At 43.4% G+C, this 18064-nt stretch overlaps 1 protein-coding gene across 1 annotated transcript in view; it reads left to right on the top strand.

Moving 5' to 3' along the window:
* The window catches only part of ALG14 (ALG14, UDP-N-acetylglucosaminyltransferase subunit), a 44385-nt gene extending 30071 nt beyond the window's left edge, over positions 1-14314 (top strand). The window contains exon 4 of the mRNA XM_015413353.1: positions 13690-14314. Within this exon, the coding sequence (XP_015268839.1) occupies positions 13690-13920 (231 nt within the window). The 3' untranslated portion in view covers positions 13921-14314. The remainder of the gene's footprint in view (positions 1-13689) is intronic.
* Positions 14315-18064: the final 3750 nt, after the last annotated feature.

The raw sequence follows: 18064 nt of genomic DNA on the forward strand, positions 1-18064 counted from the left end.
CTTTCCCTCCCATGGCTCCTGGGTATTCTGCCAGACATACTGCAACATGGCAGGCCAGTCACGAAGCCTAGGCCCTCTTATATCTGAATGCCTGTTCTTGCCTAACCCTGCACGAGGCTCCACACCTGCTTCTGCAGAGAGTAGCTATTTATTTATTTGTGTTTATAGCCCATCCATCCCACAAGCGGGCTCAGGGAAGGTAATATCATATAACAATACAATAAATACAGTTAAGATTTAAGACAATTTAAATATTCAAACACAGTCACGGTTCAGACAAATCAACTGGTTGTGGGAGGTTCCCTGGCATATTAGTTGGGTTGGCAGGTGGGTGACAACCACCTCAGGGAGGCTATATAGAGACGTCCGCTGCCTCAGCCAAAGGCCTGGTGGAACAGCTCCGTCTTATAGGCCCTGCGGAATTGAAGAAGATCCCGCAGGGCCCTAATCTTGACAGCGAGCATGCCCCACCAGGCAGGGTCCAGGGCAGAAAAAGCCCTAGCCCTGGTCGAGGCAAGACAGACGTTCCTCGGGCCAGGGACAACCAGGAGATGTTGGTCCATAGAGGATATATGGGAAGAGGCGGTCCCTCAGATATGTGAGTCCCATGCCATGTAGGGCTTTAAAAGTTATTACCCACACCTTGAAGTGAATCCGGAAGTCAACTGGCAACCAATGCAGTTGGTGGCGCATCTGCCGGATGTGAGCAGGATCTGGAGGAGATGGGGATGGCTGGGTACTTGCGAGGTAAGTTGCAGAAGGGCCTGAGCTTCAAGCAATTTACCTGCCACATTAAAACACAGCTAACCCTACAGCAGCAGCACAACTGGCATGGGAAATGTGTGGCCCGGGAGCAACAATCACATTCCCTGCATGTACATTTTGCAGAAACTGCAGGCTGCAAATTAAGGTCTTTGCTTTTTCAGTTTCCTCTGGATGATAAATCAGCATTGACTTTTACGCAAGCAATACTTTTAATGAAGATATATGTATAGTAATTGGTAGTATATGCATACCTAATTTTCAGGTATTAGGTAACACTAGTTGTTGTAGATTTTCCGGGCTGTGTGGCCGTGGTCTTGGCATTGTGGTACCTGATGTTTCTCCAGCAGCTGTGACTGGCATCCTCGATGCCAGTCACAGCTGCTGGCGAAACATCAGGTACTACAATGCCAAGACCATGGCCATACAGCCCGGAAAATCTACAACAACCAGGGCTTTTTTTGTAGAAAAAGCCCAGTAGGAACTCATTAGCATAACAGGCCACACCCAACAGCAGAAACTTATTAACATATTAGGCCACACCCCTGACAGCACAGCTCAATAGCCTATTAGGCCACACCCCCATGTTACCAGAAGTGTGGTCATCCAGCCACACCCACCTTTTGCTTCTTATTCTGTTTACCTGTTATCAAAACCCAGGGCTTTTTTTTGTAGCAGGAACTTCTTTGCATGTTAGGCCACACATCCCTAATGTAGCCAATCCTAATGAGTTTCTGTGTTGAGTGTGGCCTATTATGCTAATGAGTTCCTGCTGGGTGTGGCCAACTCAGGAGCCAGCCGGAACTCCGTTCCTGTGCGTTCCTGCCCAAAAATAGCCCTGACAACAACTAATGAACTCCGGCCATGAAAGCCTTTGACAACATATTAGGTAACAAGTGCACCAGCAAACATGCTTAAGGCTGCAACCCTATGCATGCTTACTTGGGAGTATTTTCCTGTTGAGTTCAGTGGAACTTCCTTCTGAGTAAATGTGCCTGGGATTGTGCTGCACGTTGCTTCCAAATGGTGAGTTTTCCTAGTATCAAGCTTGCCATCTTGTGCAAGGCGCCCTGGGATTGAGCTTCCTGCTCCTGAGGACCTCACGGCTCCACGGTTGTCCATGTAAAACCCTGTTCCCTTCATAACAGAGTGCAGGAAGCCCTTTATTTAAGCCATAGGAATGCCTGGATCCTTCTGGCCCTTCTTTACAAGGCATGCCCTATTTCTTAGCTCTCCTGCTGCTGATGACATGAATGGATAAACATCGTATTCCAAGTGTAGCCTTGCTGGTGCCAGAACAATGTTTTTTGGCCAAAACTCAATATCTGTATTTATGTAATCTGGAATTTTGTTTATTTATAAGTATTTCTACTAAAAAAAAGTGACACTCAAGTGGAGTATTTTAGCACCACCCCATTGTTGCATTTAGCATGGCACGTGCAGCTCCTTCTTTATTTATATAAGCAATCCTAGAAAGCTCCCAATGGCATAACTTTAGGGCACCTTTCATGAACAGTAGTGAAAACAAGCAACGTGATCCATTGAGGAGTGACGGGATATGTATGGCTACTTTGCCCATTTCAACTGCCATTTATAATTTTGTTCCAAAGTTTAGGTAACTAGAAGAATGTTTCTCTGGAACTGGAGGAGTCAGGCGTATATTGCAGAGATTTCTCCGGTGTTGGATTTCTTGATCTGAAATCTTAAACTGCCTTGGCACATCTATTTTATTTATTTTTACTTTGGCCAGTGTTTATGAAGGGCCATAGCACAGTGCTAGAGCACATAAATGACAGAGGTCCAATCTTCAGATTAAATTATTTGGGGTAGGAGGGCTAGGAAATATCTTGGCCTGAATCCCTGGGGAGTTGCCTCTTTTCAGAGCAGACAGAAGGACCAGTTCATCTAAACTAGCTTCATACATGCTTGTAGACCTTTGAGAACATTCAGGCAAACCAGTACGTTTCTATTAACGTATAACATTAGCTTCTTTCCCAGCAAACTACCTAGTTGATCATATCTGTTTAGTTCTGACTAGTATTTTTTCCTTTTGGATTACTGAAACTAGTTAGCATTTCTCAAAGGCAATCTACATTTTAAAAATAGAACAACATTTTCCCACCTTTTTATATTAAGGTCCTGGGATTTGATGGCATAGCCTCACCATGCAAGTACAAATATTGGCGGAAGCCGCACTTTAAAAATAGAACATTTGAACTATGCCAGGATGTTGCTGGGAATGTAGCATGCTGTGGGGGCCCACTGTTTAATCTGAACACACTGCTTGCATAATGTTTCCATTAATCTGCCATCCCTTACCCACCTGTGGACGGTTCTGGCAAACTAGGGAAGTCAAGGCTGAAATCTTCAAAATGATTCCCATCCTGGAAATCATGAGAAGGGCTCAGAGCAGATTTGCAAATTACTGCTGGCCTGGGGCACACACATATCAGTTACCACTGAGCAGCCAAAGAGTGAGCCAACATCTTCCCTTTGCAAGTAATCTGCAGGACACACACAATACTCTTGCTGAGTCCAGCACTCAAGTTTTCAGTATCTCAACATGAATGACTGAGCCAGCACTTTCACTTTCTTGCCTGAAGTCTTTGGCTTTGTTATATAAATTGCAAGGCTGTGGTGGCTGTGGCTGTATTCTCTTTTGTTCCCATAATTGCCTGATGCACTTTGCATGGTTGATTCCATTGGGCTTATCTTTCCCTTAGTTACTTTTTCTTTTTCCTGTATTGCCCTGAGGCTCATTTGGAATCTAGGAAGCTGGTCATTTGTTCTTTGAAGGCTTTGCAGCTATTTCTCTTCAGAGGAAACAGACCGAAAACTCTTGGGGGGAATGCCGTTGATTCCCTGGTCCCATAGGTGTTAGGAGATGATTGTACTTACCTTGGCTTAGCTCTTGCAGTAATTTCTCAGACTGAGTTTCACAAACCAGACGAAATTAAAGAGAGGCAGAAAAGTCCATCTGATCTGTGCCTGGCAGCCTTATATTAAACATTTTAATTTGGAGTAATCTTTCAATAGAGTTTATTTGGAAGTAAAGAGGGTTGCATTCCTGAACATAAACACAATCCCTGTTCATGCTTATTCTGAAATCTGTTCTACTGTGTTCAGCTGGGTTTATTCCATTGTTTGGGAGTAAACCTTATTAAACTCTATGGGGCGTAACTTCTAATAATGTATGTTTTGAATTAGGTTATAGCACTCCTCCACATGAAGCCTGCTGGGTGACCTTGTGTCAGTCGCAGTTCTCAGAGCTCTCTCAGCCCCGCCTACCTCACAAGGTGCCTGTTGTGAGGAGACGAAAGGAAGGCGATTGTAAGCCTCTTTGAGATTCCTTAGGGTGGAGAAAAGCGGGGTATAAAAACAACTCTTCTTTTTTTAGGGAATGAGGGGGGAAAACTGTCTCTCTCTCTTTCTTTTTTTTAGCTATTCCCATAACAGCCGTTCACCCACTGATGATTTTTAAGGATATGAGGATTTTTTTTTCTTTTTTAAAGTGTGTATGGCAGTGGCTCTTAAGCTATGGCCTGCAGCATTTTGTTCCCTCCCTTTTCTACCTCCAGGGGCGTATACAACAGGCCTATGGGCTCCATAGCACCACCTCCAGCCAGACAGGGCACATACTTCTTCTCTTCGCTTCACCTCTAATCTCCTGGGCTCCTACAAGACTCCCAGGTCCAGCAGACATCCTGTGGTTGCCAGGGGGACTGCAGCACCCCAGCCAACTTTTGTAGCCTTAGCAGCTTCACTCCCAACCTTTGCAGCAGGCCTGGTGTGCCCACTGAGAAAGGCAGTAGTGATACTGTTGAGGGTACGGAAGCTTGCTAGAGCATTGCAGCTGGCACTAAATGTTATATCAATCCCAGTTACTCAGGTAGAGAGGAGGAGTCACTCACCACTGCTACCTTCTTGCAGGAGCCCAGCCTGGATACAGCACGTGGAAGGAGAGGGAGGCAGGAGGGGGAGAGAAGCAATGGCTTCCCCCCCCCTCCTCCAGGTGCTTTGGCCCTGCGTTTCTTAAATATCAGTGGCTCAGCGAGTCACAGCACCAGTGTCACACAGACAAATGAACAGTTTATTAGACGGGCAGTTGAACCAGCTTAATATGTGTGAGGCACCACAGGACAGTGAAAGGATTACTACAGCACTGCTTTCTTGATTTCCAGCCTTTCCTGTGCATATAAATACTCTTCAGAAATGTAGGCCTCAACACACCAAGAAGTCATTTCCGCCCTCCTTACTCCTACGCCAGAGTTTGCATGCAAAATGGGTCCTTGAAAGCTACATGAGGCTGAACATGCACCATAACGGAAGTGGAGTTCTTTCAACGTGAACTCTCTCCTGCGCCTTCAGCATAGCCACTGTCCAAGGCTATGTATGCTGTGCTTGCACACACATGAAACTACTTCGCACTGAGTCAGACTATCCATCATGGGCAGTGGTGTCTCCTCTGAGTGACAGTGGGTCTCCAGGGTCTCAGATAAGGTTCCTTCATGTCACCTGCTACCTGATCCTTTTAACCGGAGATGTTAGGGATTGAACTTGGTACCTTCTGCATGCAAGACAGATACTCTTATCGCAGAGCCACACACCCCATTTTTGTAAGTGAATAAATAATGTGGTGTAGTGAGAACTGAGGCAAATAGGACATGCTGCATTTAGTTTTTACTTTTAAAATTGTATCTGGTATTAATTTTTTATTATTATTCGGCCTATATAGTCTACGTATCCACATCATTGTTTGTCTTCACTCATTAGCCTTCATGCATTCTTAAATTTTTTTTTAAAAGGTCTGTTTTTTGTGTTGGAGCACCTTTGCATCATGTAGCTAGAAAAACTTGTTCTTGTTGCATAAACTTGCAGCTCTTCTGCACCCCTCCTTGCAGAAACCTGCTCCTAGCCAATAGTGTGGAGAATGGGTGAGGCTTCTTATCTTGGCTGTTTCTGTAGCTGCTGTAATCCACTTGATTGTCATCATTATAACCACATGTATGCTGCTTGCCTGCCTACAGCACACCCTAGCTCCAGGCAGTGGAAGCAGCTGATCTAGCTGGGAAACTCATCTTCAATCAGGAGAGCTTCCAGAGCCTGAGGAAACTTCTCAGAGCTTGTGGCAGAGGTAGGTGGGTAGGTAGGTGGGTGGGTGGCTGGGACGGACGGAGTATCTTTCCCTTCCAGCCCAACCTTGGCACCAAGCAGGTGGGTATAGCAGTAGCAGGGCTTGTCAACCTCTTACTGACTGTCCTGCCCTGACCTGGATAGCCCAGGCAAGCCCGATCTCGTCAGATCTCAGAAGCTAAGCAGGGCTGACTCTGGCAAGTACTTGGAAGGGCAACCTATAAGGAATACCAGAGGCGGGATGCAGAGGCAGGCTAATCAAGCCATCGCTCTGAAAAACATCCAAGCCCTCAGGAGGGGTTGCCAGAAGTCAGCCATGACTTCCAGGCAAGTGCGCGTGTGTGTACACACGCACACACACACACAAATATCTATGAATGCAATATATATGAATTTGAATGCAACAGAAATTCCAAACAGAAGATAAAAATGGAGAGTCAGTTTTTCTATTTAAAATGCCTTAAATCATATAATGCATTTGTCGGTATGGCCTGTGACCCTTGAAATGTAGTGAGTATGCTTTCCTTGAACTGGCAGCCATGTGACAGTCAAAATATCAGAGGCACATAAGTAAGCATCCCCAAAGTTAGTCACAGGTTGTGGGATTTTCTTGTCCTGGTAACTGTCTTGAGCCTGAGACTACCTAGATTTTGTTTTTATGGTATAACTAGGAGTAAGGCCCGTTGTGGGAAGAAATACAACGAGCTCTAGAAGGAAGCTCTAGGTGAGTGTCCCGACTGAGGCTGGAGGGGTGGCAGAGGGAAGTGGAAAATGGAGGGAGGCAAGCCATGTTTATTTCCTTCTGCTTAGCTATAAGGCAGGGCTGTCTCAAGTCATTTTGCTGCCCCAAGTGGGTAGTATGGGAGGACAGCCTCATGGTATGGTTCCCTCCACCCCTGATTTATGTTGATTTGGGGTTATGCAGTGGCAGCTAAGGTAGAAAAGCACCTCCTGCTATGCCATGTCTTCTGGGTTCCAAGGATCTGGAAAGTGGTTCCATAGCCAGTTACAGGGTTGCCAACTCTGGGTTGGGAAATACCTGTAGATTTGAGGGGTAGAGCCTGGGGAGGGCAGGGTGGGGTGAGGAGGTACCTCAGCAGGGTATAATTCCATAGAGTCCATTGGCCAAAGTAGCCATTTTCTCCAGGAGAACTGATCTTGGAAATCTCCAGGTGCTGCCTGGGAGCTGGCAATACTAAGGGGAGGGCCAGACCTGTAGATTTGAGGGGTAGAGCCTGGGGAGGGCAGGGTTTGGGGTGTGAAGGGACGTCAGCAGGGTATAATGCAATAGTGTCCACTGCCCAAAGCAGCCATTGCAATAGCTGAGAAATTTTCTGTAGGGGAAATGATGTGCTGTGGCTGGGGAACATGTTGGTTTCTGGGCGATCTCCATTCCCTACAAGAGCCTGGGGAGGGCAGGGTTTGGGGTGTGGAGGGACTTCAGCAGGGTATAATGCAATAGTGTCCACTGCCCAAAGCAGCCATTGCAATAGCTGAGAAATTTTCTGTAGGGGAAATGATGTGCTGTGGCTGGGGAACATGTTGGTTTCTGGGCGATCTCCAGTCCCTACAGGGAAATTGGCAACTCCAGTGACTGTTTAAGGGAAGATTGGGATATGTATTTTACCTCGGGACACATTCAGTTATTCCCAACAGCAAACTGTTTAGAATGTTAGAGGCAAAGGCCAATCAGGCCGCATATGCAATTGATCTCTGTGTTCCAACTGGCTATTGGGGGGGAGAGGAACAGCAAACTGTTTAGAATATTGACAGCGAGACTAGAGATGTAAAATTTCAAGAAATTTTGAAGCTGGGAAAAAATGGAAATATTTGGAAAAATTGAAAAAAATGCTACATTAGTACTTCTTTTTTCTTTTCCAGATTGAAAGTCATTTTGTTACTTTAGGAACATAAAATATGACTATGGACAATTTTACTTGGCATGAAATTATCACAACTAGCATATTAAAAATATAGTGTATCCAAACAATTATTACAAACAGAATTTACTTTTTACATAATATTTATTTGTAATTGTAACAAATGGAGCAACAATCTCCTGAACTGTTTACTAGTTTATGTGGAACAGACAAAAAAACCTCCACAAAACAATTTTTAAAAATTCAGAAGTAACAATTATTCATATTTCTTCTCCACAGTATTAAATTTTAAAAAAAATTCTCATAAAAAGAATTGAAGAGGGGGGAAGTATATAGAAGGGATTTGGAAGGGATTTAGAAATGATTTGGAAAATATTTGAACGCTTTGTCTTAAAATATTTTATTTATCATGTTAAAATAAAACATTCCATAATCAATTTTTTTCTTTTCTTTTCCCAATTTTCAGAAGAAAAAAAAAGGCTTCAGGAACCCTAACCCCAGGCCTTCACATCTCTAGGCGAGACTCAGGCAACGCAGCCAGTGGGTAGGGACAGCTTCTGAGTGACAGGTCAGGGAGCCAAAGGATGTGGGAGCATGTGGAACATTCAGAAAAGAGTCACACCAAAAGAGAATTATATATAAGGAGAGATACTTAATAAGTATCTTTCATAATGTGTTGATGTGCTGAGCCCCCAATAATAATACAGTTCACACTGCTTTGACTCGTGGTGTTGAAACTTAAAACAAATAGTGGTACCTTAAGTTTCCAGGGGAATTTTGACTGGAAGCCAGCCACCTGCTTACTCATGCCATTGCACCGTGTGCTTCCTCACATCTGACTACAACAGCTAGTCCATCTATAATTAATGTATAACCATCTACATGTACTCGAATGGCAGGACTTCACCAGAAGTGACCAAGCAGGGATTTGAATCAGCTGTTATCAGCACCCTGTAGCTGCTATACTATGCTGAGCCTAAAGTGTGGAGAAGCCCGTTGTGATGGTACTGTGTCTTATACTTCTCTTGCACTTGCAGGAAATGCAAAGCTGTTAGGTGCCTTTGTGAAACACTGCCAACTTCCAGGCTATTCTTTGGCTGTAAACCAGCCTTTGGCAGACCACATGGAAACAGAGTGTGTTGCAGGCTCACAAAGTCTAGTGTCCAGGGTAATTTGGAGCTTTAGTAAAGTATTGAAAGCCTCCTTCAGTAAAATGGTAGCAAGCTTAAAATACATATACGCACTAAGATGTGGGAATATTTTCTTCCTTTTGTTTCTCCTGGGTTTGGAACTTGTAGAGATCCCCAACGCGTAATTAAAATACACAAAGGAGTTTAGTTGTCTCAGGAAATGTCCTAAAATTGGTCCCTGCTTTACTCCTTTAGTCAGTTTGGCTGACATTTAATCCTTGTAAGGTTGGGAATTCTGGTTTCTGCACTGGAACTACTAAATGTCATTTGAATACATTGCCACATTCAATAGACTGAAGGAGCTTTCATCTGCAAAGTGTCAAAGTTCAGGATGGGCCGAGCCTGGAAAAAAATGGTTTCTGCCATCTCGGTCCAGTCCGGCTGGCTCAGATGAATGTGCACCACCCAGATGTTTTTCCTTTGCTTTTTTGAGAAAGTCATGCTTCTTGTTCCAGGCAATTGTTTGCAGTTAATCTGTGGAGGGTTTTTTATGGTTAGCTCAGTGCATGGAGCTACATATTGTATAGAACACATGAGTCTGCCCCTCTCTAATGTCTAGTTCAACATAACCTTTATCCCAGTGCCATTATAAAGTGCGCTTCAGTTCCTCTGGCGGCAGCAGCTAATGAAATGCACCTTGTTGGGACACCATGTAACTTGAACAAAACATTACAGAAGGATTATTTGGCAATGCCGTTTCATGGCGTGGATTTCACTGGGCTTCATGGCTTCTTGACTCTGATGGGTTGTTGTTTTTTCATACCTTGTACATCTATGTCTGCATACTGAGGATCCACTCACTGCATCCTAAGAAGGCTGTAGTCTATGAAAGCTCGTGCTGGGATACAATTTTTGTTAATCTTCAAGGCGTCACAGGAAGGGAAGGCAGCATGGTATAGCCCAATTTCATCAGATCTTGAAAGCTAAGCAGGGTCAGTACTTGAAAGGAAGACCACCAAGGAAGACCCCGCAAAGGAAAGCACTGGCAAACCACCACTGCTTAAGCACTTGCCTTGAAATCCCCTTGTTGGGTTTGCCATAAATCAGCTGTGACTTGATGGCAGTTTGTACACACAAGGTGTCACAAGGGTTTTGTTTATTTTTTTTCTCAAAAATGGCAGCAGCCCCTTTATCTCTGAATTGTGTGGTTCTGTTCCATGAAAGCAGGAGATGGGTGAAGCCCCTGCAGTGGCATAGTGGAAGAAAAGAATATGGACAAAGTACAGAGGAAGCCATTGTGCCACAGGGGCAAGCTACATCAGCTCTTATAACAAGGCTCTGTTACAAGAACAGCGCTCTAATCAGCAACTAGTTGTACTAGAGGGTCACAGTGGCAGACCAGATGCTCCGGGAAGCCCTACAAACTGGGCCCGAAAGCCAGGGTCTCCACTGTTGCTACTGCCCCCAGTACTGGTATGCAGAGTGCTACTGCCTTTGAACATGGAAGTTTCTACTTTGTCATCATGGCTGACAGCCACTGATAGGCTCCTACTCCATGAGTTTGTCTAATCCCCTTTTAAAGCCACGGCTGCTCCATCCTGTGACAGTGAATTCCACAAGCGATTTATACCTTGCCGGCACCCCTGTTGCCTATGGGTTGGCAACAGGGGGAAAGGAATAGTTGGGGCTCTGCAGTGGGCTGGATATGGTTGGGGGTGCCATTCACTAAACCTTGAGTAGAAATAAGGATGATCCAAACTATTCTTTAACCATATGGAAACTTGTTCTGTGGTAGCTGGCATGATAGGCAATGTTAGGACCCAGGTGAAAATATAATAGGGGAAGAGTTGCAGGGAGCAATACTAAGCAAGTCTACTCATTTGTAAGCCCCCTGTTATTCAGTGGAGCTTACATCCACGAAGGTGTCTGGAGAATTGCAGCAACTGGCACCTTGAGTTCTACAAATGTGCAATCTAAGTCTCTCTTGGACGAGATCAGTTAATAAGAAATAGAGGGTAAAAAACTTATCTTAAATTACTGTGACAGGATTTAAGGCATTTTTCTCCCTTAAATGGGGAGACCCAGTTCCCATTTATTTCAGTTGTAAATTAAATCAAGGGAGGGCAGAAATATGTTTGTCTTTTCAAAGCAGGCTGCCACAGTTTCTTTTTCTTATTAGCTGTTCATCCTCATCATGGCTCATGAAAATACTTCTCTGAAGTCCAATTATAATAAATTCATGGATGACTCATGCTAACCACATTTGCAATTCCTCTTCTCCCCGCAGAAATCTTGGATAGTCCCACTGCACTTTATCCTTTCCTTTGTTTTTGCCTGATAAGTTCATCAGGATCTGTAGCTTGCTGGGTTAATGTTTAGGCATATGTTCTTATTTAAGGGTTTTGTACCTCACCTGATTGAGAAGTTTTTTGGAGAGGGGGTTGGTAGCTTGTAATAAATTATAACCTTTGGTTTAAGAGAACAATTAAGGCTTACTCATGATCCCAAAAGCATGGAAATTGTAAATCGAGGCTGCACCTTAATTTTCACACCATGTTAGCAGTGCAGACATTCTAAAGTCTGACCCTTTATAGTCCCCTGCAAAGTTGGGTTCTACAGCTGAGTCGGGTTAATAAAACGTTGGGTTAATAAAATTTGGTTACATGTGGAAATTAATTATTAATGATGAAAGGGACAAACTGTCAATGTAGAATGCCTACCTGAAGAAACAGATGCTAACACCAATGCCAGTTGGGGGGGAAATCCTAAGTGCCTTAACTGTTCTGTTAAATCAAAGCTTTATTTTAGAACATTTTTGAAAAGGAAAAATCACTGAATTGTGTTTGGGAGGGCAGGTAGACAAAATGTATCCCCACAATTATTCTGTACTAGTTTGCATTTATATAGCCTGCCAGTAATTGCCTGTATCAGCCATCTTCTGAAGATCCAATAAGCCTCTGACCCTGTATTATGTATGTGTCACTGCAGAATGATGGTGCGTTGAAGCCAGAATGGATCAGGCTGCAGACAAGAAATTCTGTATGCACCATACTCCATAGGAGCTATGGGGGGAGTTGCCATGTCACTTATATATTTGCAAAACACCATGATCATAGAAATGCGCAATGACAGGTGTCAGAAGGCACTCAATCAAAAGTCCCTACAGAGTGCACGCCTACAGAACTGCATTTCCATACCACCAACTGCCCTCTCACTTCCCCCTCCCCAGCTAACCCATCTCTGCTCCAATTGTAGCTCTGGCTGCGTCCTTTGCTGGACAAGTAGTGGTCATATATTTCTTTAGTGTAGCCATTCTATAAAGGCTTAGTTTACTGGCTGTGATAATAACTTTGCTGTACCTCACTGGGAACTTTGAAACCTTTTATCTGTACTTGTGCCTTTGCAACAGTGTAAACTGGAAAAACTAGAAACTGAAGGTATGTCTTAGGTATACAAAAAAATTGGTTGACTACTTGTGAATCTTAAAAGATAGAAGATACCTTTTATCTTTTTCTTCTCCCTGCTCCCAACTTCTATGAATTCTCATTCTTTCCTCCTGTGATCCTTTTAACCGATAAGGAGCATGCCCCTCCCCTTTAATAGTCACCATTTCCTTGGAAGGGGGAAATTAGGCTGAAAAGATGGACATCTGGTAGCAGATGTCCGCTTGAGAACAGTCTCCTTCCTTCACCAGAACCTTCTTTAAATGGGATACTTTAGGTAGGGAAGAAGCCTTCTCTGTCACCATGGAAAGAATCCCAGGCTGCCATCAAGCCCAGTTCCCAACTCAAGCCCAGTTCTCAACTTAGGGTTGCCAGGTCTGGGTTGGAAAATACCTGGAGACTTTGCGGGTGGATCCAGGAGAGGGTGGGGCTTGGGGAGGGGCCTCAGCATGGTACAGTGCCAGAGAGTCCACCCTTCAAAGCAGCCATTTTCTCCAGGGGAACTGATCTCTGTCACCTGGAGATCAGATGTAAAAGCAGGAGATCTCCAGGCCCCACCTGCAGGCTGGCAACCCTATCTCTGGTGACATGGGTGACTGACATTTTGCAATGAATAGTATTGCAGGAGGGAGGGAGGGAGGGAGGGAGGAATGTGTGGAATTGAGCTTGAAGGGACATGTGTCCTGTTAGATAAATATATTTGTACCCTAATTAACCTTATACATAATCTCTTTTTAGTAGCAAGGGAAATTTGTTCCTTCTCTACAGAAGAAAAACATGGTTGTGTCGGATATTTTGTGGTTTAAAAGAATCCAAAGACTCCACTGCTTTCTTCTGCCCTCCATATTGTTTGCGGGTCTGTGTATATAAACACATTATACAATGGCATTATACAGAGTTTGTAGAACATATGATTTGCATGTTGAAGATCCCAAGTTCCATTCCTGGCATCTGTAGAATTTTGGATGGTAGGGCTGGGAAAGATCTCTGGTGTGACCTTGGAGTGAGGCTGTCATCACAATCTGACCAGTGGTAAAACTGAGGATATACCGACTACATACATAAATGCACTGTACATTGTGCTTTACAGAATAATACAAGCAAATGATAGGTTCCTGCTCCAAGGAACCTGCAGCTCAAATTTTGATAGCAAATGAGACAACGAAGGAAAGGACACCTCCCCTTTTTCAATGATTAATTTTGTTTAAAACCTAATGTTCCCTAGTTTCACGCACTTTATTTTCAGTGTCCTGTTTAATGTGGTTATCTTTGCAGTGCACATCATGAGACTGTAAACACACACACATATTAAAACCTCTCTTTTCTGTACATTATGCTTAGGTGCTGTGCAATGGACCAGGAACATGTGTCCCAATCTGCATATCTGCTCTTCTCCTGAAGCTGCTAGGACTAAAGAGAGTGACCATTGTGTATGTCGAGAGCGTCTGCCGTGTGGAAAACTTATCTCTGTCTGGAAAGATCCTTTACCACTTTTCAGATCACTTCTTTGTTCAGTGGCCTGCTCTGAAAGAAAAATACCCCAAGTCTCACTATCTTGGGCGAATAGTATGACAACAAACGTTAACAGGGGTTAAGACCACCACTGAATTCCTTAGCAATGGAACCTGCTCTTATGTTACCTGTCCATTGCACCCAGCTTCAGCAGAGGATTCCCTTCTCTCCCACGCCTGTCATGGAGCCCACAAGGAACAGAGTCAAAGGCAGACAAGCTTCCAGAACAGACCTTGCTTCAGCTGAGAATCACCTTCAACAACACTTTTTTTGGTGGCAAATCTGAATTACACTTTGTGTAGAATTTTAAAATCTGTGAGCTGCTTGAGGAGCCACTTTGGGGTTGAAAGGCAGGACAAAAGTGTAATAAAGTGCCACACATTTTTATGGGGGCTGCATAAATCCAGTTTGTGGTGTCACTTTATGTCTGCAGATATTCTTTTTCCCAGGCCACATTACTCACTTCACTTTTCCCCTTTCCCATTAGAAATTCTTTGGGGGAAGGAGGATCAAGGGGTTAGGATCAAAGAATCAAATGAATGTAGAAGAAGTGGGACAGGGCCTACATGGGGATCTAATTTCTAGTTACCAGACACGTTTGGTGGCCCACTTTATGGAGAAAGCCACTTGCAAGTCTTGGCTTAGTTTGTATTCAGGTGGTAATGGGGGGGGGGAAGGAATAGGTGCTACTCCCAAGAAGCTTGTATGAAGCATACGAATGTATTAGTTCTTTCATTCTTTCTTTTGTTCCTAATGCACACACTCAGTTAAAAGACAACATTCAGTTCAACCCAGGAAACAGGGATTTAAGGGTGGTGCTTCCACAGTCCCTCATTCCTGGTCACACATAGTATTTTCCTTCCACGCTATTGCAGGTGTTTCCTCCCATTCTTCTGGCTTGTCAAAGACTGCCATAATTAAAGAACAGGTTGCCTGACTGCTGTAGAATTAAGTCTCACTGAAACGGAGAAATTTCACTAAGATGACTCTGGTGAAATGCTTTCTGCACCCTGGCTTGCCCTTCCACACTGGCCTGAGGCCTGTAAAAAGTTAGCTGGGCTGTCCCATATTTTCCTGTACTTGAGCCTGCCACCTCCTTCCTCCCTGGGCAGTGTAAGACTGTGCTCTATGCAGGGATCCTGCAGTGACTTCCATGGGGCAGTGGAATGGGTGGGCACGATGCTGCGCTGGCACAAGAGGCTTGCTTAATTGAACCCAAGAATGGTAAGAAAAAAGTTCTTGTTCTAGCACAACAACCCTCGTTTCCTGTATGCAAGCAATCAAATCCCTGGTGCGTATTTTGAGCATAAAGGAAACAGTCATATTAACTTGGCTTTGTGACAGTTTTCACTCTGCAGCCTTTTCCAAAACCCCAAAGCATTAAATCCAGTATCATTTTTCCTTCTGGCTTGTCAAAGCCAGCCCTGTGATCCAACATGCTCTTTTTAAAGCCATGTGTTTAATTGTTAAGATAAATAAAAAAGGGTAGCAGATGTCACAAAAAGATGCAGCACTTGCACATGAGAGAGCGTGCAGGGGGTACAATGCCCAAGCTGAACATAAAATCTTTTAACAGCATTAAATTATGAAAAGCAAAGTCTCATTAGAAAGCACTGAGATTTTTGGCACACTTTTGCAGTCCTGCATGTGATACTTAAATGAGTATTAATGATGCAAAAAAACCCAAAAAAACAACCCTGAAGAAAAATACTACTTTCGTCAATGAACTTGATTTTTTGTATATTTACATTTGGAGTGTTTAAAAAGGTCTCCCTTTTTACTTAATAAGTTCAGGACACATTTAGTTAATACAAGGAGCTTTTTTTCTTCTTCTTAAATGGGAAACAGCATTTCATATCAAATATGCCGTATCATAAAATGCAGATTGTGGGAGACTTTCTTTTTGCTAAGGCTGCTGTACATTTTTTGTGGTCATCTAGCAAAATGTAATCTCATACATGATTCTGTTTATAAAAGAATTTAAACACATCTGTCATCTGCATATGCAGACACATCACTGAGCAAATTTGGCTTTAAAATGCACTACTAGAGACAGCTTCTATATATAGTTGGGGAAGGTGAAGAACTGGAGAACAGGATAGTATTATAGAGGTGAAGGTGCTTGAAGATAAGCTGAGGTTAGTATGAAAAAATCACTGGGGTAAGATTTCCCTTCTTTTTATCGCACAATGGTGTGTGATTGCTGATCTCTGGGGCAAGATGAGAAGGGTCTTGAGCATCTAGCCTGGGACTTCAGCAGCCCAGTGCTTATAGTGGGATTGCTCCATAGCTCTGTTTCCTGAAATTTGGGCATAGGTGAACAAGAAATTCCCCTTTGCCCCAATGCTGCATTAGGGGATGTATGGGGTATACATTTGTATTCAGAAGATGTAGGCCTTGCACCTTCTAGAATATTTGTAAATTGCAAAGGGATCAAATGGCCCAGTTTCCTCATACTGTTCCATTTTATTTATTCCACCCTTATTCTTTTAACTGATATTCCTTTTACTCATATGTTGTCTTATGGGTAGCCCTGTTTAGCTACTTTATCTGTAGACATAGGACTTTCTCAAAGAAAGAATTAAGGGTTTAAAACAGAGGTTTTTCCTCGAAGAATGCCATCCTGATGTTAGATGTTTCCCAGGTGGCAGAGGAAGGGCCATTATCAGAAGCCATTCAAGAATTTGATGTTTAATATCCCATGTGGTCTGGTTCAGATTTCTGAACTGCTCAGCTTTCAGGGAAACTGGAAATCAACATAGTTGTGATGATGCCATAAATCACAGAATTTGGCTTGGCACAGGCTTCTGAGAATTCTGCCTTTTTCTTTGCCTTGTGAAGAAAACTTTTAAAAGGGGCAAGTCAGTGTCCATTCACAGTGCAAGCATACGGCTTCCAGAAGGCAGTGGTGCGATTTCTTAACCATCTCCCTTTCAAAGTTTACCTAGTAGAATATATAGGCCACTTCCACGTGGAAATGTTTATCCACATCAGCTACCATACTGCAGCACCTTTTTGTAGCCTCCACAGAACACTATGGTCTAACTGTGCTTCACTCATTCATAACCTTCTAGTTCCTTTGAGCTCCAAGCTTTCATTTTTTAAAAGGCCCATGGTTCTTTTTATTGCAGAGATCCACCTTTCTGCTTACATCTCTGCAACAAAAAGGGCTTGATACTTTTTTTTAAAAAAAATGAAAGCTGGGAATTCAGAGGAACCTACAGACTGGTATAACATTTTAATGACTTAGCAATTACTGATTTCTAAAACTAGTTCTCATGTTGGTGGGAGGAATGGTGTCTACAGGAGGCTGAGGCAAGGAAAGTGCAGGGAAAACTGCTGTGCGGCCTCTCTGCTTCTATTGTGAGTGTCTCTGCATCTGCAGAAGCAGTGAGAGCTACAACGAGAAGCATCCCTGTGTGGAAGCAACACAGTGACTAAAAGAATGAGTCATGAGTTAGGAAGTTGCCAATTCAAATGTTACCCACCTGTGCACTGTGGATGAATTCAATGTCAGCCAATGTTTCAACTTCAGCATCCTGTCTGTAATGTAATAAACTGGCCCACTTTAAAGGTGAGTTGTAAATATTATGAAACACTTTCAGCACTTAGAAGAAGTGCGATAAAAATACTAAATATTATTCATCAATGCTTTGTGAATCACATTAGTTCTTCCCCATATGACACCAGCAGTCCCGGCCACAGAAAACTGAGGTGATAATCCTAAACACACTTTGAAGCAAGCAAATCCCATTGAAGCAAAGGGATTGCTTCCGAATAAAGATGCTTAGAATCAGGTGTGTAAATTCATGTCCTGGTGAAGTAGCAGCCAGTAACCAAAACCAAAGTGCACACATTTGGCTGCATTCAGACATATTGTGTTGACACATGTATGAATCCAGCTTATCTATCCTTCCTGTGTGAAGAATCCCAGTTAAAAATTAGCTCCAGCTATGTGTGATATATAAATTCAGGCATGCAAGTTAACTGCAATTAGTTGTCCTTCTGCAAACTGGGATTCTTTATAACCTGGTTTCTGAGGGGAGAACTACTTTAGTTGATCCACATGCTTGTTGTTAGAAGTAGCTGCAGTTAATTTTTAGCCAGGATAGTCCATGCATGAGGGCAGAGGAGAGGAGTGAGATATAGGCAAGCCTGGAAACAAGCCAGGTTTGGGCACATGACAGTTTAAAGTAGGGTTTAA

The sequence above is a fragment of the Gekko japonicus genome, unplaced genomic scaffold, assembly GCF_001447785.1.
Source record: "Gekko japonicus isolate JY-2015 unplaced genomic scaffold, Gekko_japonicus_V1.1 scaffold70, whole genome shotgun sequence".
In the NCBI taxonomy this organism is placed as follows: Eukaryota; Metazoa; Chordata; class Lepidosauria; order Squamata; family Gekkonidae; genus Gekko; species Gekko japonicus.